Here is a 24,041-nt window from a genome sequence, read left to right as displayed (position 1 = left end):
TTGTTTAATGTTTGTCCTACCACACTCCGATGAAGGAAGAAAGTTCGTAGTCCTGCAGGTATCTGAAGCTTCAATGGGAACGAAACTTTGGCTTCAATAAAACCTCGGCAAATCCTATTCAATTTTGGGTTGGCTCGGCATCCAGTTAACTGGAACTGTGGAATCGCTGCTCCTCGATGGGGCTTGCTTCAGACTGGGTCCGTCTGTCGAGTCATCCTTTTACCAGATAACAAAAAAACCTGACCTATAAACAGGTCACAGGTCCATATAGTCACATACACCGTTGTGAAACAGCCACACTTACTTAAAACATTCAAAATGAACAATAAGTATTAGTGTAACTCTATATCTTAATTCAGCTAGCTCTGTTGTACAACAAAATTATATCACTGCAGCATCATATCCTCTTAGGTGAGCTATAATTTTATCAACCTGACAGGCTGACAATGTTCACAAAAACACAGCTTCTAGAGTTAACACTGTAGCTGCAGTCAGCAACTCACAGTAGCTCAGACTTGTACATTATAACCAACTCAAAGAACACAACTGAAAATCTGAGAATCGGCGTACAATTGAATTAAATTGTTACACATAAAACTGATTAGCACCATTTCTTTCGTTTTCGTTTCTTTTCTTTCTTTTTTTTCCCTTAAACGTAATATGATTGCAGTCACTAGCCATTTCACACACAGAAACAGTCAATTCTGCTAGCGTGAGCGCTAGCTGTTAGCTTAGCCGTCCCGTTAAGTCTGCCCTTTTATCCTTAACAAATTAGATTTTCCCCACTTTTCGTACTCACCGTTGACAGGGTGACACTCTGAACGACCAAAACAACTGCAGCAGTCTTGCTTTTAACTCCTAGCGATTCGACTTTGGGAACATTAGTTTCTCTGGCACATGGCATTGTATGAACAGGAACGAAATGGCAACACAGGAAATCATGTGATCAAGGTCAACAGCAAGGGTCACTGGGAGCTCATTGCTGATTGGCCAAGTTAAATGACAACAGATAATCTTATTTGTCCACATCTTCCTTTAAACATAAAAGAAAGAAGAAATGACTAAATTGTTTACATCATACACGAAAAAAACTACTTTCCACTGCTCTTTTTTTCTAGCTGGGCTACACAATGCTTTTGCATTGTTTTGGAAATGTAGCTGGGTAATTATGTCATTGGCATCGGTGAGCCACTGTCAATATGTGACATTGAATTTGCGCTTGTTTTTTGCTTTCACTTTGCAATCGCGCGAACTGTGTATAGAGAGCGACAGTACTGATTGGTGAGTGACGATCATTTCCTCTGACATCGTCTTATCAATCGTTAGCTTACTATGCAAACATGACAAGTGAAATCTCCCGCAGCAAGCTTAAACATGTGAGAGGTTGATCGCGCAGAGAATCACTGAGCATTATGTGAGTGCGTGTGTAAAAGCAGCAGGATATATATTTTAGTTCTGCTGAGCCAAATAAGGCAGGTCAGGGTGAAGAAGTGACAGCCAAAGAAAAGCTTACCACAAAACGGAAAAGTTATGACAAATCAGACTATAAGGCAAAAAGAAAGTGCAGCTTTATGGTTTCATGGACAAAATTTCTGTGGCTGCAATATGACGAGCTAAATAACCAGGGCTGCACATAAGTGGTCCGCAGGTGCGCATTCGCTGTCAAAATAAAAAACGCGCACAAGATAAGAAGTTTCAACGCGTGTTTGCGTACATAAGATTTTCTGGAGGACAGACATTTGTTTAGAACTCTTAGAGATGTCGAAGAAGCAAGCTCCTTTAAGCAATTACTTTGGTTTTCCCTCACCTCCAAAGAAATGTCAGAAGGAGTCCGAACCACAAAAGAAGCACGTATTCTCGGTAAAGTGGTTGCAGGAGGTGAGCTGGCTTCAAACAAATGATGAACGCACAGAGATGTGGTGCAGAATGTGCCGTGAAAATTGCACTCTAGCGGACAAAAACAGTGCCTTTTATATGGACGCAATGTTTTTGTTTCCTTTACAATATTGTACTTTAATGTATAATATTGTAAAGGAAACAAAACAGGAAACAAAACATCAATCAAAAAATTGCTCTCTTTTTTTATTCGGGCTACTTAAATTTATTTTGGGCTATCAAAAACGGAAGAGTCCCTGCCCGAAGGGCTACCAGGGATTTTGAAATTTTGCGAGCCCTGAGATATAGTTATTTTTTTTATTACTTTTTTCTTTCAGCAACATTAAATTTAAAAACTGTACTTTTGAGTTAAAATATATATTTATAATTTTAATAAATGACAAATTAAAAAGGCATGAACATTTTTTTTGTATTGAAAAAATATCGAACCGTGACACCAAAGTATTGAACCGAACTGTGAATTTTGTGTATCGTTGCACCCCTAATATATATATATATATATACACACATCATCATTGCCATGTTTAGAGTTTTGTTTGTTTTTCTGTTTGCCAGGGTTTTTCATGCTTCCTTTCTAGTTTACCCAGTTTAGGTTATTGCTTAGTTTGCATTGTTTGCTCTTTTATTTTGTACTGTTCTGTCTGCCTTAATAAACAGCTCATCAGTTAAGTTTGAGTTTTACAATGTCTGCACCTGGGTCCACTCTTCACACTCCACGCAGTTTGCCTCGGCAAACTGTGACATTAACTTCAAATCATTTTCATATCAGCCAGAACAATGTCCCTGTATTTGTGCTCCAGGTCACCCATAAACTCCAGGTGGTTGGTAAAACTGAAGCCCTGGATTGGCTCTTCCTGCAGGTAGAAAAGAAGAAATTTAGAGTTAGAGTCAATCTTTGAGCATTTATCCTGGTTGATGGGTCCTCGATCAAGGCATCCAAGTAGTGACCTTAGCACGACCTTAGGAGCAGTATGCGTCACGTGATAATTGTGTGCAAGACCTGTCAGCGGTGTAGAGTTCACACTGAACGCATTTGGAGCCTTGCTACGTGCTGCTAAACCAGGTGTTGTGCCAAGGTAGGCATCTCCGAAAAGTTTGTTCCCCCTGCACCGCGAGCATTTGTTGGGCACAGAGTGCAGATCCAGTTTACTCCGCTTCCATTACAGACAATTAGATGTGGAAGTAGTGATGTTTTAGTTTTGTGAAAAAGGTAAAAATGAGTGTGTTACATTACCATTCAGTTTGAGGGTTACAACAGAATATTATATATTTATTGTTCTCAAGTGGTATCGGACAGGATTATTTGAACAAACAAAGGACACTTTGCCTGATAATTATTTTTATCCTCCTCTAACTTTACTATATAAAGAGCTAAAACCTCCAACGTTTCAGGAGTAGTTAGTCGTTGTAAGAAGTGTTTCTGAACTAAAAATCAAGAATGTGGGATACTGTTTGTCTGTGATTCAGAGAGCCTAGCGTGTACGCAGGGGGGAAGAATTATGTCGGGGATACCGATAATCTAAACAGTTTCGTGGTTCGAAGAAAAAAAAACTATGAAAAACACTTTTTTTCATACTTGTGTTAAGTCTTGTATAGAAATGACACAAAATTCAGTCTCAGGTTAAATGTGATAGAAACAGCTTACACTGACATCCATCTTTATAAAAGTGTTGTGAAACCATGTTTGCATTTATTTACACTGCTTTCCACTCTGGATGTCTATTTATGTTAAGCTTTAAGTATAAAAGGGTCCATTCTACAACCTGTTTTTTTTTTTTAGTTTTGTGCTGATATTGCCCTTCTTTTTTCAGAACCAAAGACTTTTTGAAATCTTCATAAAATTGCATTTTAAACTACTTTTGGAATATTACTTTAAATATTTAAACTTTTAGCAGAACTTTAAATCTAAATAAAAAGAGCAGTATTGCTGAACTGCAAAATATTTTGGGTGCAGTGTAAAGTGTAATAGGATGGCTTTAGTGTTTTGTTTTTTTTAAATTGTAGTATGAACTTTTCAAAATGCAGCAAGATATTTAAAAAAAAAAAACAGGTTTTTTTTTATTATAAAAATAGACTATATCGGATTCATATCAGTATCTGCAGATATACAAATTTATGATATCGGTATTGGTATCGGACATAAAAAAGTGGTATCGTGCCATCTCTAGTTATTACACACATGTGTGGGCATAACTACTTGATGACCTGAGGGGTCGTCTTAGGTTAAAGATACCAAACAGGTCAGAGATGTACTGTGAGGGAGCAAACCACTGAGATCTTTATAAACTAATAGAATGATTTTAAAACTAATTCTATATATAAACCTGAAAGCTAACAAAGTGACTTTTATACTGGGTTAAAGTAGTGTCACTGTCCAAGAATGTTGACGAGGTTTCTGACTTGGCATTGACAGTGACCCTGGGGGATTCATGGGTGGTGAGTGCTCACAGCAATGAACGATGGAGGGATGGACCAGCATGCAGCAGGTCAGGTCACATTCCTGACCTGTTACGGCTTCTTATAGCTTGGAAACTGCAGAATCTTCCTCTGATAAAATGTTTTTTGATCAATCTGACATAAGGTTTTATGCTCGTGCTTGCAAATGTATACAAGCGAGTGGTCAGACAGTGATCCCAATGAAGGAGGAATCTGAGAAGAACAAGGACAAGACCTTGGGAGGGACAGCAGGACAATTAATTTAAGATGTACTTTTATGAGTGGAATGGTTGATCTTTTTGACTGCTCATTGTACTGTACATTTACTGTGTGTCGTCTGACACCCTCAACATGAAATGTGCGCTCTATTGCAGGTTATGGACAGATTTAAAAGTGTCCAAAAATCACACTTAATTGCTCATTAGAGTTAACTGACTGTTATATAGGCAGTAGTTAACGAACGAATGAGAAAGCAATCTTCAGACGGCCTTTGTCTCTTGCTAGTGGAATATATCGCCAAAGTACCACTTTAAAGTACAAACGAGGCAATCAAAAGTTTTAAAGTACTTTCTAAAGAGCAGACTGTTGTCTTATAATTGCCATCAGTTGACTTGTTTAAAAAAAACTGCAGTTAATATTGTTTTAAAGACACAAATGTCTGTGTCCTAAGAGGTGCAGTTAGACAGTGTTTTGGAGGCAGAAGGTTGTTTGCTTTATCGTCATTCACTTTGTTAGGACATGAGGTGTGGATAATTTGATATAACCTTTTCATTAAAATGTTTTACATTCAATCTGTTTCAAAGTCAGCGGAAATCAAATCTCTGGCAATCGAATGCTGCACCGCGCCAGTAAACAACATGATTGCTCAGTGTTCAGGTAATGAGGTTTTACGTGTTGGAAAAGCGAAACAAACAGGGTTGCATAGATATCTTAATAACTACGACCATCCCCACCACCCCCACCCCCCCACACACACACACACCCCCACCCCCCACCCCACCCCCCCCCCCCCACCCCCACACACACACACACACACACACACACACACCAGAATGTAAATTAACAAGCTGCAATATCTTAACTAGAGAGACGTGTATTAGACCAGACAACAGAACATTTATTTGGCTCATTTGTTCAGTCAGGATTTTAATTTCAGCTGCTATAATTGCTGCCTGAGCTTAAGTATGCATCTGTGATGGCAACACCCGACCCCATGGGCAATGCAAACACTGCAACTGTGGCTGTGAGTGGCATCATCAATTAGCAGCCTGAGGAAACCTGCACCCAGAAGACAATCTGCATTCAGAATAACACACACAAAGAGCAAAAGTCTAAGTTCCCAACCTTTCAGTATCCAGGCTGGGAACTTAAAAAGAAAAAAAGCACTTTTAAATGACTTCTGGAACTGCTCAGCACTCTCTTAATTCTCTCTTATTTTTGTAGGTAAAAACACATTCAGTGACTGCAAACATGGGTTAAGACTGCACACTAATTCTCAATCATTTATTTATCATACTGATGAGGATGTAAACAAACTTTCTCCAATCTTCTCTGTGTTTACAGAGAACTGTAAATACTCACCACTGTCTCTATAGTGAGCTAAGTAGTACTGCAATTTAAGAGAGTAAATTTAATAATGTTATAATGTGCCATTGCTTGAGATGTTCCAATACAAATTTTTGGCCAAGAGCTGGATGTGGCATTCAAAGTTCATTTAGATAATACTTTAGAATAAGTGTGCTAATAAGTGCTTATATGCAATTTAAGATGATGACTTTAAAGACTTGCTTCTAAAAGGACCCTGGTTTGACTGTCACCCTCTGTAAGGTGTTTGTGTTTATTGCTTTATTGTGTAGCGGTTAACAATAGGAGGAAAAGAGCAGCATAATTTTTACGTAACCAAAGTTCTTTTCTTTTGTATCCATCATCTACTACTCTGCAAATCACCTTGGGCTCACCTCAGGCTTCTTCAGAGTCATTTTGTGACCCTTAATAACCATCTACTAAAACAGTCTGTATAACATTTAGGCTCCGATGTCTTTTATGAAGTAATATTATTGTGATTGTAGAAATGCCACCGAGTACTGAAGTGCAAAGAAGAGAAAGAGATTAAGAACAAATGGAGCAATACATTTCTATAATTTAAAAGGAGAAAATAAAGTGACTTCAGAGGAGTGACTGTTCAGAGGGGAGTAAGTACCGCCAGGAAGAAATGAGTTTTCAGTCTGATGAAGGACCCTGCTTCTGTGATTATTCCAGGAAGCATTGCATTTCTGTCTGAGAAAGCTTTAAAAGAACAATAAAGGCTTGCTGTGATTACATCTTCTTTAGATTTACAGGTCACAAAACAAGACATAAATGATAAGTCTGCAGTACCAGCTATATTATTTTAAATCTATTATATCCATGTTTTGTTACTGTGGATGCACACAGACAGGAGGTATATGGTTTTGAACAGTGAACAGTGAAATGAGTCCTAAAGAATCATCTAAACTGAAGCTATTTGGCTTGTTCATTTATTGTAATGACAAACAACCACTGACACAGCAGTATTTGTGTTTTGATATTTTAAGAACAGTGAATAATGAACAAGAAAGGTAAATACTTTATTGATGCTCACTTTCTATTTTGACTAAAAAGGGTTGCACAGAATATAGTTGCTATGCCAGTGTTCAGAGCTGTTAAGTGGATACTTTCATGATTAACAGGCAATATGAGCTGCTTAATGTTCCACATAATCTTAATGGTTTATTAACCGTTTGCACTTATGAGATCATTAGGTAGGATAATTAATGTAATAATTACCAAAGATTTCTATATTTTCTTAATCTTGCACTGATGTGATGAATTGATGTTAATATTCAATGTGAGTTTGGATATGCACAGAAGGTGAAATTAACAGGAATGCATTGCAGTGCACACACAGTTTTATTGCTTAGTTTAAAAAATAGAAGCATTTCAGCTGGTTGCTCTCAAAGTAAGGCTGATGTAGTTTTGATTGGAGGGCGGTATCAAATGACGTTTACTCTTTAAAGGTCTTTTATTCTGTGACACAGTCACATCTCTGTGAGATTCTTTGTAGCTCATTTTATTTCTGATTGGCCATCGCAAATAGATGCTTTTGACGAGTTCTTCTGGGTGTTTTCTCTGGATTTTAGTGTTGCTTTTACCCCCAAACTTTAATATAAAATACCCGACTAAGTGATTGGATTTCATAAGGAATTGTGAGAACTGAAAGAAAAATAGTCCAGCTGAGAAAAAAAATCATTTTTAAAAAGAAATGGATCCAAGCAACATCAAACACCTGCTGGCTGAAGAAGCTACATACTGCTACTTAATTTAGCAGGCTGCTACCTACTTGTTTAACAACAACCCATATGGAAAAGATATATATAAATCTTATAAAGTTTGTATCTGTCTTGTGTGAAACTTGTATGAAAAGCATATAAGAGTGAAAACAGATGTAAGATTGCTTGAAAAATTATATAATGAAACTTAATGAAACATAAAAGACCTTTAAAGAGTAAACGTCATTTGATACCGCCCATCCATGGGGTGTGATTACTCATGAAAGTGGCCACTTTCATGAGTAATCACATATAAGTTTTTACTATTTCTTTTCCATATGGGAAGACTAGCTGACACGAGCCAGAATAATCCTGATCAGGAAGGATCCCCACAAGACAAACTGAAGTGCTTGGAAATATATGAAGTGGCCCAATAACTTTTTTCAGGAAGAGGACTGAATATTTGTGGTTGAATGGTAGTAAAGCTATCAAGCTGATCAAGACTAAATAGGTGGAGTTATCGAAAATACAAAACAACTACAAGTGTCTAAGTGTCCCACAGTCCAAAGGGAATCATGGTGAAGATGCAAGAAGGTCCCCTAATAGCCAAACATATTCAGTAGGTAAGACGGGTGCTGAGAATCCAGTTAACTGTATGAATAAAACATAAGCCCTACTGGTTGGAATGATAACCTGGCCACAGGGGGAGACAGACACTGAGGTCGAGACATGAAAACAACTCTCAATGCACAAAGATTTCCACCCAAAGTCTAGCACCCTGAGGGTTGGAAAATGAGAGCTGAGAATTAGTGAGTGTCAGAGCACAAACGAGGGGAAACCATGAATATTTCAGGATGATTGCCCCATAAGATGAGTTGCTAGAGACAGATGTACCATGGGATGTACAATCAACAGATTGAAGAGGTGGTTGAGGTTTGGTTCTAGATTTGGACTGAAATTACCTGTTGCATGTATTTGTGGACTACTTTGAGTATTTTGAACAGACTGCCTCTCTAGAGAGCAGCTGCACCCCCCCCGAAATTTAGGCTTTGGGTTGTCAGGTTGCATATAAACACATCCATCTATATTTCCTCTCTTCTTTTCTCTTGTCTGTGCACAGTCTAAGTAGAGAAGCCCAGCTCATCTTCTACCCAACCCCCTCTTCCAGCTCATCTGAGGGAACACTCAGGGGTTCCCAGGGCAGCTGAAAGACATATCTTTCCAACATGTCCAGGTTATCCCAGGGCCTCCTACTGGTAGGACAACTTATCCAGGAGGCACCTAGAAGGCATGCCAGTCTGATGCCCAACCACCTGGATGACCAAAACCCTCACCTCATCTCTGAAGGAGAAGCCAGCCAGCCTTTAGAGAAGCTTATTTTAACTGGGATCTCAGCCGGGATACTTAAAAATGTACTTTGGACGCAATTTGTCCCTGACCTGGACACAATTTGTCACTCTTTGCATTGACAGGTGTCTTGAAATTGTATGCAGTATAAAATAAATGCAAATGCATAATAAAACAGGAGGGAAACCTAAAATGTAGGAGAAGCAGGTTCATGAGTAGGCAACATGAAAATACTACTGTGAGGCAAAAAAGCCATCACAAAAAAATGGCTTTCTTCAGAGAGACCAACTATGAACATGTGGATGAACATCACATTGGACATTTACAGAATGGAGAAAATGACAGCAGATGTGAACTACAAGAGGGACCTGTTTGTATCACGATGGAAGAAATGGATGGACTATATTAGAAAACGCAGGCCAGTTTTTGCTTATAATTTTGACTTTGTTAACTACTAGAAGACTAGAGGAAATATTAGTTATATTAAGGGAAACAAAAACACACTCCCTATATTTATTTATTTATTTCTTTTTCCTTTTTCTTTTTCCTTATGTATTTTTTATTTATGTTGTTTGTTGTTTCCTGTTTTGCTTCTTTTTCTTTTCTTCTTCTTCTTTCATTCTTATTGTATGGATATTTCAGTTGTTTGAATATAGAAAAAAAGAAAAAAATATATGTACTGAAAGATAGCTGAAGTTGATGGCATTGTATAGTGATTCTAAAATGTCAATAAAAAAAAAAGAAAATACTACTGTGGTCTGCACCAAAGTAAGACTGATATCACCAATAGATGTCAGCTGGCAGAAACATATTTCCCCAAATACCACACATATGAATGGGCAGTTTCATGTCGTCTCTGAGTCAGTGGCAAACAGTCTTTCTTTTTCTGTCTGCTTTTCCACTCACCACTTCAGCATCACTGCAGTTTAACTCTAGCCAGACAGAGCATTTGTAACAAGTCATTTGCCTCTTCAAATTTTAATTTAGATGAAATAAAGATACACCCCCTAGTGAGACAGGATGAGTGTAGAGGAGAGCAAGTGTGCGTGAATGTTTTAAAAATCCTCTAGTACCGCATCTGTCTGGGTGAAATACTCCCTTTACATTGTTCCCACAGAGAGAGTCAGAGGAAAAGAAGAAAGATAAAGCCGTTGGATGCAAACCAGCATGTCTAAAACTTTTAACAGTTCAGCTCAGGACAGGAATAGTAAATTTCTCTCTTACACACACACACACACATACACAAACATGCAGAGACACAAACACACAGACTGTCTCAAAGCTCGCCTTTTGCAGCAGTATCTGATGCTACAGCTCATTAGAGGAACTTCCTCAGATAAAGCTTCCATAACTGATCTTTTATTCAGAAAAACTGTCAGCGGCAGCTCATGCCGGTGTTAACATCAGAGCTATAAGGCAGAGACAAGACGGATCAAAATGCTTAATGAGTAATGACGATGAGTACTTTATGTCAGTGCCCGTGTTGCTTTGGATATTAGAAGTATCTCTGAGACCGTGACGTTAGACCTTTTGTGAAAGCTCTGCAATATAAAGTTCATCCAATCCACCATGCAGAATGCATTTTAATGAACAGACTTTGTTTCAGTGAAATACAACACAGTGGGAGGATGTGTGAACATGTTCTAAAAGTGAAGTTTTTTTAAATGAATTATTTATTATATGTGAATCGGAAATGAATGATTACATTTGATGGACAACCTTTATAACACTTTACCAGATTCACAATGACAAATGTATAAACTTACATTTGTATTCCTGTGTTGAAATATATGCGGTAGCCTACGCAGGTGGCTGACGTCATTGTAAGCATTTATAGTTTATGTTTGTCTACAGTGGCTGGTAGGGGAGTTTCTATGTCACTGTGTTGAGTTTGATGTCTACTTCAAACAATAGAGAATGAAACTGAGCTGACCGGGTTGGAGTTTGAGTTTATAAATGTTTAACAACAGTTACTTTTAGTGAAATTGTTGCAACACTGAAAAAAAAGAGAATATGTCAGAACCAATCAAGTAAAGACCGGATTGGGTAGAGTTACGAAAATGAGAAAACGGCATGTTGCTATGCTGGCAGTACTGCCTATTCGGTATGAATTAGGGGCAAGCCAGATACATTTGCGCCTCATTATATATTGCAGTTTCTTTCAAAGAAGCATTACCTTTACAAAAATCAATATCTTCCAGTCAAAGGTGGTGTGGCATGGTTAGCTGTGATGTATAGTTACATTTATGGCAAAGTGCACATCAGGCTATACTGTCACTGTCAATCACGATTAATGGATTGATCCATCCATCAGTGGATCCATCACTGGTCAGCCCCGGCAGAGTTGCCTAATTCCCAAAGGTCTGGAATGGGTCTGATTTACTGATGGAAATACGAACAAAGCGCTCACTACGGCACTGGAGGGACCACAGCGAGCTATAGATCCCAAATTGCCCACAGCGTTCTTCCTCCTGGATCTGAAGTTTGACTGATGGGTGGAATCATCTGTCCATAACCCGGACATAGACTTTGCCATGGAAACCAAGTGCTGAAGTCTGTGACTTAATGTTGGACTTGATGAGCCCAGCTCTGTTGGGGGTGGACATTAAAGATCTTTGCAGACTGAGGCCTGTGGAGGTCATTCCAAATGCAATCTCACTATATATTTGGATACTCGAAGCCTGTCTAGCAACCTTCCCTACCACCAGGGGATTAGCAGCTCTGCTCTTCTCTTCACCTGAGACATATGGCCACAGATCTAATGGTATGATTACAAAAACAAACCAGGGACCTGTCAAAGCTCTTTATTATGTTTGCTGAAAAAAGTGAAAAGATAACTTTGCATTCTTAAAAACCTTCTTTACCTCAAATAGTTTTCAATAATGTGTTTAAAGTCTCTGCAGTCTCAAGAATCATCAAACACTGTGATGAATCTCTCGCGAGGAACGTTCCTAGGAAAGTAAGGCCAAGAGTTCACTCTACTGCAGAGCATCAGTTCATTAGAGTTACCCAACATCAGATTAGAGCCCACATCAATGATTCCCAGAGTTCAAATAGCAAACACATCTCATCATTAAGTTTTGGAAGAAGAATTTGGCCCTCAAACTGCTACAAATAAACCAATACTAGTGAAAGAGACCAACAAGAATCAAAGTGTTTAAGCTAAGAAACACAAGACCAAGATCATTTTTTATAAATATTAATATACATATGAAGCAGAGTGAGAGAATACCGAAAGTGAAAAGAAAGTCTTTATCAAAGCAAAAAATGGTAAATGGTAAATGGCCTGTATTTATATAGCGCTTTACTAGTCCCTAAGGACCCCAAAGCACTTTACATATCCAGTCATTCACACACACATTCACACACTGGTGATGGCAAGCTACATTGTAGCCACAGCCACCGTGGGGCGCACTGACAGAGGCGAGGCTGTCGGACACTGGCGCCACCGGGCCCTCTGACCACCACCAGTAGGCAGCGGGTGAAGTGTCTTGCCCAAGGACACAACGACCGAGACTGTTGGAGCCGGGGCTCGAACCGGCAACCTTCCGATTACAAGGCGAACTCCCAACTCTTGAGCCACGATCGCCCGAAAGAACTTCCTACATGAATTCAAATGTACTTGATTTTTCTGATTAGATGGAACAAAGTAGCAGGTAAGTGTATTTACCTGCAGAGGTGTTCGAGGTTTCACAGAACACAGATTTTTGAGGGAAAACTACAGAAAACTGGATACTTGTTCCTCTTTGACATACCTACATATAGTAATTAACAAGGCTACCATAGAGATTTAAGGTGAATCTGAGTATGTTCTGTTAGTAAAATATTGCATGTATATTGTAGTTCTGACTCCATCTTACTTTGAGGAAGATCTGTAGCTCCTGGGACTGTGTGTGCTGCAGGATGTCTGGTTGCAAGTGCTTAAATATGGCCACACACATGTAAACCTGGTAGTCAGGACCCATCACCACACAGGTGCAAATATAGTGGCAGATCTCTGTCCAGTCCAGGTAGTTCCAGAAACACTGAGTCAGCCAATGGAGGCACATCTGTAGTGGGAAAAAAAAGAGAAAAAACAAACGTTATTAGGATTTCAAGCTGACAAATCGCGAACCCCACATGTAATTAAAAGTGTTCTGCTCTACAACAACAGCAAACTATGAGTTTGGCAGCTATTGTAACTACATAAAAAAAGAAATATGTTACTCAGACATCTCATCCTTAATATCTTTTCAGCTTTTCTTTAATTAGTTTTGTCGATCAAATATTTAAAAACAAACCAACTTAACACACAACTTTGCACAGTATCTCGTTTCTGAACCGAGCTTGTTCAAGCATTTAATTAAACTGGTATAAATCCACCAGACAATTAAATGTAAATAAGGAGAACATAAATGATAAGCAAACACAGAAAAATATTTACATGTAGTTACAAAACCATGGAAGCACAAATGATAAATATTAAGTCATGTTTATCTGAAATGGCACCCATCTACTACAATTATCTAAAGTTATCTGTTTCATACTATATATGTGCGTTTGTGAGATCTGAATATCATCATTGGGAACTAACTAGTCTTTGTTCGTATTGCAGGTTATTTCTCTCTTTTTGCCTTGCAATGAAACAAAAGGTATGTTAATATAAACACATGGATACAAGATGTAGCTCAATAACTACAAAAAGGCACTTGTGCTAGGCAATTCAGCACATCCATGTCTAATAAACAACAGCTTCTACTACATTTACTATAAAGCTGAAAACCTGTTTAAATTTCTATTTACACACAAAGTGAAAAAAAAAGGTTGATAATCTCTTAAAATACACATTTGCATGGTTGGGTTTATGGACAATGAGTTTACATTTCTTGTGCAAGTGTCTAAATGTATTTCATTTGCTCAGCTTTCTGAGTCTTCCAGGAAACATGTTTACTTTGAGAGTGAAAAAATATTCACAAACTCTCTGCAGACATTAATACTGAGGTTGCATTATGGGACAAAGAGACATGGAGATGCATGCTAATGTTTACTTCTCCAGTTGATGACTGAGTTAAAATTAGTGACCTTAATGCAGTGGTTCATGATGGGATTCCCACCTGATCTCAGTGAAAAGAACACAGAGTTCTACATCATCTTTAGAAAAGAGCGTGTTTACCAACTGATGACATAGGCCGAATGTTAATTTTAAAAAGTTAGATATATTTACAGCAGTGTATTTTTCCAAATCTTAACAGAGTCCCTAAATTCAGTAAATATATACTGAACAACAGCAGCACGGTGGTGCTGTGGTTAGCATTGTTGCTTCACAGCAAGAAGGTTCTGGGTACGAATCCAGCATTTGTCCAGGGCCCATCTGTGCTGATTGAATGTGAGTGCAAATGGTTGTCTGTGTTAGCCCTGTGACAGACTGGCAACCTATCCAGGGTGTACCCCTCCTCTCACCGCTCTGGGATAGGCTCCATTCAACATTATAACTACTAAGATTGAAAAACTGAGGCATTATGGAATAGCGGTTACTCAATTATGCTAATCACTATTTTTGTCAGTTTTGAGGGAAAACAAATCATGCATCTATTTAAAAAGAGGAAAAAAAGGAATTGGGAAATTTAAGTGTAATTCAACTGAAAATTAAAAAAGCTTTTCCCCACCATAGGAGAACTTGGAAAGTAGCCACAGATGTGTTGACATGGGATAAACCCCCAGACACAGAAAATGTAAGAAATTAAACAAATAGCACCTCTGTTCCAGTCAGTACTTGCTCACTGTCTATCATCTGTCTATCATCATTTTAGCTTTTTGGATGAAGCAAAGACACACAACTGTAAAGAAGAGCAGTGCACTGGATTTATATTAAAAATCAAATTGCAGAACCATGTAGGGAAAAAAAAAAGCAAATAATTATTATTATTTTCATTATTACCTAATCACTAATAACGGGCCTGTCTGGTAGTTTTTGCTAATTTTTTTAAATTCAAGTGGGAAAACAGGTAAAACAATTGCTATTTTTCCCAGGATTAGATGTTCGAGCAAATTCACCCATGCAATTAGTGCAATGCTCATGCAATGCAAAAAAAGAAACTGACTTTGCAGGCCTCAGTTAACTTGAAGAATATTAAACTTTATGCCTGCAAATCCTGAGCATGACAATATACCTCTGCAATGATGTAAAGTCAGGATTCCTTCAGGTCTTTGCTAGTAAAGGTGGTTCTGCAAGCTACTGAATCATGGGGTGTAGTTAGTTTTTCACATGACTACAAAGAGTCCACATGACTTTACATATCCTCAACTCATAAACCTTAATCTCAGCTCTGCTGTGCTTGAATACAACTGGGATATTGTTAGCAGCCTTTAGCCTTACTGAACTAGACATCCTCACTGTGTATCCAGTTTCACAAACTGTGCAATAATTAGCCACTATGTTCACAAACAACATAACTCTGCTCAAGCGTATAGAAATGCATAACCTATGCCCCATAAACCAGATTACAATTGTTCCCTCCTCCACTAAACTCTAATCAAAACACTGACACTCTAATTTGTGTGTTGTAATAACAACAGGGAATGATTGGCTCCATGCTGCCCTTACACACTCTTGTGGAAAACAAGTAAACAGACAAATACAGTGTTCTTACTGCGACTGTAAATCTATCCAAGGTTTTCCAAGTGCATCTTATTTCCTTTTAGCCCAAACTCGAGAGCATAAGGTGAATGTAAATCTATTTATTTATTCATTTATTTTAACCTTTCTTCTCCCAAATATCTGAACTGACAACTACAAGTGAGGCCACAGAGTCAGAAACACCCCAACCAAAAGTAAGCATTGCAAATATCTGCTAACAGGGGTCTCCATTCAGTGATGCACAGAAGACCTTGAATAGTGTTGCAATTCTGTTTTACCATCTTTAGGATCAATGTTTTGGTTTGAATGCCCTTAACATCACTGCTCTGAATGAGTTTTCATGAATTTGTTGTTTAATTTTATTGTTACAACGAGATTTTTAAAGTAGCAGGTAAAATGTCAACATTGTATCCGCCTCGCAAACTGGTAGATACCAAAACCGAGAAACAGAGAGATGAGAACAACTACTTCAAATTCTTGAGGGAAACAGGAATGTGATCCAATTAATCCGGCTCTGTGTCTTACATTCACCTAACATTTTATGTCAATGTTGTGTTTATGGCTTCTTTTTTCTGCACTCCATCTACAGTGGAGTGTTTCAGCTAACTTGTCTTCTAAAACCTCTAGCCTTTATGGGAAAACATTGTTAAGTATTTGGGGTCATGTTTCTGTAAGTGTTTGGGGAATAATTCTACCTTTAGCTCAATTTTTGGGTGTCAACTAACTCCAGAGGTGATACCTGGAGGAGCAAGCGCCATTCTGTTCACCAGGGTGTGGATAACTGTGCCTGTTTTCTGCCTTATAGTTATAAAGTTCTGTGAAACTGAGGAGAGCTTCAGATTCATGTCACAACTTTCTGTAGTTTTGCTGCACATGATTTTCACTCTGCAGAATGACCTTAGAAGATGTTTTTTATTTTTCATTTTTAAAATTGAAGACACTTACTAATGCTTTGTTTCATGATACCTGTCACAAACACTCCCGATTCAAACGTTAAAACCTTCTGCAGATGGATTTTGAATGACTTCTGTGTCCACGTTCACACACAGACATTTGAATACACCCTTTACTGTATGATCGTCAGAGGCTTTTAATGCTTCATTTGCCACTGCTGCTTTGTCAGGATTTTAAAGTTCAAACTTTTGAAATAGAGTTTTCCATTTTTCACTGAAGAACAGGAGCCCATTATTGCCTTGAACAGCAAAGAGACCAGCTGAATGTTAACGCATTACTCCACCCCGGAGACGACGGGTTCAGATCTTTGATGCAAATGTGGCGACTTTTATAAGCACGCGTTCATTGTGTGAGCCTTCACTGTCAACTGGAGACACGCGGAAGACGAGATCAAACATGAGAGCGTTCAAGGTGAAAATGCTTTTCGTACCTCATTGTTTGCGTTAGAGAAAAGAAGCATGGAGGAGAAGAGTTCTAACTTTTCAACTGCTCTGGTATTTAAAAACAAAGGGAAAAGGTTTCAATGTCAAAGCTGTATTGTGGTATTTTAAATTCGACTTAAGTCAAAGCAAAATGAAAAAGGAGGTCAATTACAGGGCAAGAACAAGTATGGTTATGAAAGGTTTTGTAACCTGATTTATTAAATATATACAGCATCCAAAAAACTTAACAGACTGTTGTCTGTCTTGCTGTAGATAGTTGCAGTCTAGCTGAAACTGAACATTTCTGTTCCAAATTCAGTTTCTTTTATTCCTTCCATTAATATTCATGATTATCCTTTGTTGATCTAAGAAAACCAAGGTTATTACTCCAAGATACCAAACTATTCCTTATTTGAAAACTAAAAGACTGCAGCCAAGTAAATATTATCTTCACAGACTTCATTAGCCTGACTTTAACTTTCTGTGACTCCTAATGATGTGAGTCTGTGTTCACATTATCACTTCAGTTGGTTACATAGTGTGTTTGGTTTCAGCAGCAGTTTTTAAGCAAACCTTCTCTACTTTGCTGCTTGAATTTTATGACAGAAATCAGTTGTGTTCATTGGGTTTGTATGACCTTAACAATTCGCAGTGTGTATCTGATATCATTGTGGATTTTTGATAGTTACATATTTTTTTCCTTCCCAACAGGTTTGCTTGATAGGAAACCACGCAAGTGTGCAGTGCACAGCTCAGACTGTAAAAACTAATACAGTTAAATAGCTGTTAGGGGACAGAATAAAAATCAACAGAGGTGAACACAATAAACACCTAAACTAGTTTTGGAATGCTAAACATGCCACTGCTACAGTACATTTAAATTATATGGACTTCAGGTCTTAGCAGAATGCATAATACTGTTAATAAAGTGAGAGCAAGTCACAGGGAGAGTGTGCAAGATTTTGTTCCTAGTTTAAGAATATTTAATCTTTAACATTTACCCATAATACAGCAGAAAATGAGTAGAGAGCATAATTTAAAATTCATGCTTCACCAACAATGATTGAGCTGTCATATTTAGAATCCAGTGGAAACTGATCTTTTTTTGCCACTGAAACATTACATATGCATTGTGTTTTAAAACAAAAGACTGAAATTATACTAGCAATGGTTTTAGTTTTCCCCTCAAATATATCAGTTAAACCTTTAAGCTGCAAAGTTTGCAAAGTCATTCTGGTTAATGACCAGTCTGGTTTGTGTGTTTCAGAGGCTCTGAAGGCCCTAAAGCAGAATTGGCAGACATAAGCCTGCAGAGTAAGACAATAGTGAAATCTGTAGATGGCAGATAAATAGTAGATAAATGTCCCTTTCTACCTCTATGAGGAGCAATTCTGCTTGTGATCCTATGGCACTCTACTTTTATATCACTCTAAAAATAATAAGGTGCACAAGGAGATTATCTTTATGGGGAAATTGGACAAATTTTAATCAGGTATTATGTGTGAACTTGCTAAATGTCATAAAACTATGACATTTAGTTTTAATAAAAATTAAAATCAAGAAACTGAAAACATGCTGATTTACAAATGTGCTGGATCAAACTGGGAATTTTGAAATTTGTTAATGTAGCCAGTGTTACAGATAATACCTGTGATGGGGTGAAACCAGACATCTTGAAGGCAGAGTGGACTAGAGGAACTTCAGCTTTCAGCAGCATCTCCACGTAGTGAGCTGTGCACCAGTAGACAGGAGGGATTCCTGATTCAGCCACTTCCTTAGAAAAATGGATCTGTCACAACAAAAACATCTTGATGTCATGACTTTTCTTGGTAATGATTTTGAAATAATGTTAGATCATACTTACACAACTGAGAAATATATATATATAAAAAAAAAGCAAAAACAGTATTTGCAAGCTCTAATTTTTGTATTCAATGCTGCTATGCGGAAAAAGTCTTCTTAACAATCAGAAACAGCATGCAGTGTGCACAGCCATGTGCCGGTGTGCGTGTTAACAGTGTGCATTCATGCCCACATTTCCTCCATTTGTCTCTGCCTCTTAATTATTTGTGCCCTTTTAAATTTCCGTGATATCGATGAAATCGACCACTTTGTGAAGGCCAACCGCTGCGTGAGATATTCAGCAGTTGTATCTACATCAAATGCACTGAGAGCAAAAAAACACGTTCGGTCTAATCCCATTGTGCCGTAATTGACTTTGACGACAGACGATGAGATGATAGAGGCTGGTATAATGATAGCAAAGTTAATCTCAGCACCTCAGCTCTCCTCCGCAATTTTGAATGATTGAAACTAGACTTCATTGTAAACTTCTTCCCCTCAGCTGAACTCTTTCCCTCAATTATATTTACACAAGCTTTTTATTTCATATCCTGTTTTCCTGTTTTTCTTTCCTGCTGTCTCGCAGCCTAAACCTGAAAGTCATGAAAAAGATGATTTATCTCCTTTTGTTCGTGTTTTCATTTTCAAGTTTGTTTTTTCTTTTGTTGTTGGGATTAAATGAGGACAACACAGAGACAGCCTTTCAAGCTGTTTGAAATTTGAAGGAGCAGTGTCTTGTACACAGCTCATCCAGAGTACTAGGACTGAGGGGCAGGGACAGCATGGAGTACTATGTCCAGTAAAGCCACACATGACAATGTTTTAGATGGAAATTCACCACAGGGATCACTGTAGACAAAAATATGATTCTGTAATGTTTGAACTTCACTTCTGTAGGAGGTTTTTTTCCCCAAAGATTTATTTTGGTCCTGTATTATTTTTATGATAAGATAACAGCACAGGCAGGAACGAAGGGACCGAAAGCAGGAAATGGCCTTGGACAGAACTGAACCCAGGCTCAAAGGCAACCTAAAGTAGCCTTTTAGCATACGGGTCACCCAATTAAGCCACAGACAAATGAATGCCCAGATGCAGGGGTTGCTGAGGGAATAAAAGAACAACAAAAAAAGAGTTTGTCTTATCTTACTTAACAGACGTCATTTTCCTCTCAGTTCTTGCCAAAATGTAAATATTTTTAATCATAGTGTAAGTGATTTTCCTCTTTTTTGGAAGTGGGAGGAAAAGACTATAATGCCCGTTTTACATTTACTCCAAAAGCGGCCCCAAAACTTCTTGATACCATGTCAAAGAAGTCTTGAAAAATGTGTGAATTCTTGAAAAATATATACCAAGAAAGTCAAAATGTAAAGTTTGCAGCAGTTTACATAACACAGATCTAAAACATGTTCTATCAATTAAAAAGATCTAGGCTAATAAGTCTGTGTTAGGAATTGTTAGCCACAAACATGTTTCAGCTAATAGGTGTTCCAGTGTCTGTAGCTAAATGACCTAAATGTAAAGCGCACTACAGAATCTACACAGAAATTCAAGCATAGATAGGCTCAGAGATGATAAGAGGAATAAACCTCCCTACATGTAGACATTTATGTCAAAGTGGAGGGCATGTATTGGAAGAATGCAGGAAGCCAGACAGTGATCAGGCAAATTTTCTTGTGTCGGGTTGTTTAAACAAGCTGTCTGAAGCTAACTGGCTGTTCAATTTGACTGCAGTGCTTACAGACAGTCATAATGTAAATTGTAGTTCTGAAGGCATACAGCTGTGGCCTCACCCTTCCCTACCCTTACTTATCTGTCCTAAATTTAGCAAACACAACTCAGACCTGTGTTGTTGACTGGTACGAGGCTATGCTTTGTCCACACACACTTTTCTGACCCACTCCAGCAAACCAATCCAATTTTAAATGGATCCATCCATTTAAAATTAAACAACACCATATTGTATGAGTCACTTCCACACACTGATAACCTGCTGCAACCTTTCTGAATATCTTTCTCTACCTAAATTCCAAAAATTACCACTTACATCACCAGCTGCTTTTAGGTGACGGTCCGTTCATCTTATCCTGGGAATACACCAGGTGCTGGTCTGTGATAATCCATCTGCAGTGTGGTTTTGCTCAATTCTGGCTACAAATCGCAATGTTAGTGTTTCAGAACTGAAGTATTAAGTGGGAAAGGGGTGTTTTAGTTAGGAAATTCACTAGTTGCTCTTTGTGTCTGACTTCCTGATTAACTGCGTCCTTAACTGTTCCATCTAGTTGACCTGCTTAGAAAGCCACTACTGCCATGCTTCTATAATTTGCCGTGGCACATCAGTTGGATTTTGAAATAACTCTCCGTTACCTTTTAATGTTGTGGGGTTTTTTGTTTTTTTGTTGCATATTTTATTTTTTTATACATATTTTTTACATTTGTATTAAAAGCTCAGTTGTCTTGCCTGTTAGTGTCTACATTTAGTTTCCTAAATTGTACAGATTTATGCTTTTTAACTTATTTATGCTTATCTTTTTTTTCTTAAAATCAGGACCGAAAATGTTTTGTCACTGCTTTTCAACCAGAAAAGCACATTGAGTACATTTTAGATACAATTAGTGGTATTATGAAAGACTAAGTCCGGTTTTGACAAGTGAGGGGTGGCTAAGAGAAAAAAAGTGAAGGGCACTACATGCTCATATTGTAACAGTTTGTCAGTTATAAGGTAGATGTTTGATGTTTGTCAGATCTGTCAGATTTGTCAGATGTCCATATTTATGCACGGTCTATAGACACCACTGGAGGGTAACCTAATTATTTACATTAAAATACTATTAAATATGTAATTGTACTCACTTTACCGTAGTTGTACTCACCGATGCATGTATCCTGGCTGGCCAGATGAAGGCAGAGGTGAGCAGGGAGGAGAGACTGACTAACAAACATAAAGACTTTTCCATGTTTCCGGCCATGATGAGGAACACTGTAGAGGCTAGCCAGTCATGACCTGGATAACCTTCCTGGTGAGTTACTGGTTTCAAAGTTAAAGATCCAAAAATGGCTAGTAAAAAATATACACAGATTTCAAAGTCTTAGACATGTTCAGCAAACATTGTGGTAACATGAGTATTTTTGACAAACACAAATAATTTTTTAATCAGAAATAAACAGAAATGCAAATAACTAACTAGATGTGCATTGTATTAACCACTTGTAAAGCTTAAATTAAGAGATTTTGTTTGTGTTTTAAAGGATCCATAAATATTGTCTCTGTGTCAGAAGACACGAGCGCTCATAATGGGTTGAATAAAGTGCAAAGCTAATACCAGTTTGATGTCAGCTGACACTGGTGCCAGTGAGTGTTATCTACAGAGTGAGTAACAGTCAATTAACCACGATACACCATCAGCTTTGTCACAGCTGAAAAAACAGACTGTGAAGACCCAGTTCTGTCTAGTGTCAGATTCTGAAGGTATTACATGAAAAAATCTTAACCCACAGCCACTGGCAAACTGATACAAACATATAATTCTTGTGATTTTTGTCTTAATAAGCAGGAGTAGCTGCTTTACATTGTGAACGCAACATTGCACGGACACTGAGCAGCATACTTTAAAAAAAGAAAAACAGCAAACAGGATTTGCAATCAGGCTCCAAGGTTAAAGCTTCCTTTCATCAAGTACGTCTCGAGTGGTTTATTCAGGCTCTGCAGCATTACTCATTAAATTCAGTTCATTTAGACGTTTGATAATTTCATTCAAACCCTGCTGGCAGCAAATAACTGCGCTGATATGCGAGTCTCTGTCCTGTTCCAGGAGAACTGTGGGCCGATTAATCGGGAGTGAGAACACAAACTGGCTCGTCTCCAGAAAACAACCCCAGGCCTATCAACACTTGCTGCTTTTTATGTCTTTCTGTTGAGTTGCTCCCTTTGAACACTGTCACCGTTTAATTTTTCTTTAGGTTAAAATCTGCACAGATTTATTTACATCTTCCCGCCGAAAGATTCTCTACATTTCTGCCACAAAGATATCACAGGAGAAAGTTTTAATGAGAAAAAAGACTAAATTAGCAAATTTCTTCATCTATTACATTGAAATCTATTACTTTTAGTTCATTTCCTGTGAACTCTACGGAAAAAAGCATGTACCTTCCCAGCATGTTAATTTTAAACTAATTAATCTTGTAAAATGATGTTAATTCTTCACACCAATGCCAGAAAAAAGACAACAGCAGCCTTGATCTGCTTTAAGAATCTACATTCTCATTTCTTAGTAATAGTTTTAAAGGGTACCTATGATCGTTTTCCTTATTTTTTGTCAGATATACACTGTTACTGTGGTGAACGGTCACTTTGAACACAGCCAAAGCTTCAAATAATGAGGTCAGTGTACAAATATTCCCACTGAGCCAAAAGCTCAGGCTTCGGATGGCTCTAAATGCTCCATTTCAGACAGTGTTTTTTTCTGTTCTTGGCTCTGTATCGTGGCAAAACTGGGGATTTTGCCATAATGCCTGGTCATCTCAGGCGCTCAGCTTGGTCTATGACCGTAGAAGCCCCTCCCTCCTGCTGTTCAATGCTGTTTGCAAAGGGGAGCCAATCAGAAGACAGGTGGCTTCACTGCTGAGGAGCTAAAATGTTTTTTTGTGACAGATCATAACCTGAATGACTCCAACAGCTTTCTAATTGCTTTTTTTTAATGTATCATGCAAATCTATTCTAACAGAGTCCAAGAATAAAAACGTGAAGCTCAAAATAACCATAAAGCACCTCTTTAAATAACTACATTTATATTTAGTGCTTAACCTTTGAGCCAACACAGATAAGAAGTCATAAAGCTGTTAAAAAAACAAAAAAAAAACAGTAATGCATTATTCTGAGCAAACTCTGTTCAGTGAGCAGATAGGGACAAACAACCGAAACCCAAAGTGTCTGTTTTGTAAGAACCCAAAGGTCTTACTTTTTAGACCAATTTCAAAATTGTTAATACAGAAACATATTCGTGTTTTGCCATGCTTTGACTGGATCCTGTAACAGACTGAAGAAATTGCCTTAGATTTGCATCTGAATGACAAGCATTTGAGTTCTTTATATCATTGTTAAGAAAAGGCAAAGACGGGACTCCTTTGTGGATACCCAGTTAAAAGAACTGGAGGATGGCTGTCTGCATTAAAGCTCAATAATGAGGACCAAATCCACAGAAACACAGAAACTTGACACTAACTGTGCATGCTGATAGTTCCATC

The 24,041-nt window shown here is 38.0% G+C and overlaps 1 protein-coding gene across 5 annotated transcripts in view; it reads right to left on the bottom strand.

Annotated features, from left to right (window-relative positions):
* Positions 1 to 2,436: 2,436 nt before the first annotated feature.
* Positions 2,437 to 24,041, bottom strand: part of tbc1d32 (TBC1 domain family, member 32) — a 92,271-nt gene continuing 70,666 nt past the window's right edge. For all 5 annotated transcript variants that reach the window (XM_026194048.1, XM_026194051.1, XM_026194052.1 and 2 more), the window contains 4 exons: positions 21,671 to 21,825; positions 18,607 to 18,747; positions 12,827 to 13,015; positions 2,437 to 2,750 (listed from right to left, as the gene is read on the bottom strand). In XM_026194048.1, coding sequence (XP_026049833.1) covers positions 2,646 to 2,750; positions 12,827 to 13,015; positions 18,607 to 18,747; positions 21,671 to 21,825 — 590 coding nt within the window. In that variant the 3' untranslated portion in view covers positions 2,437 to 2,645. The remainder of the gene's footprint in view (positions 2,751 to 12,826; positions 13,016 to 18,606; positions 18,748 to 21,670; positions 21,826 to 24,041) is intronic.

This window comes from Astatotilapia calliptera, chromosome 15, assembly GCF_900246225.1.
Source record: "Astatotilapia calliptera chromosome 15, fAstCal1.2, whole genome shotgun sequence".
Classification (NCBI taxonomy): Eukaryota; Metazoa; Chordata; class Actinopteri; order Cichliformes; family Cichlidae; genus Astatotilapia; species Astatotilapia calliptera.
This window is presented reverse-complemented; position numbering and strand designations above follow the sequence as displayed.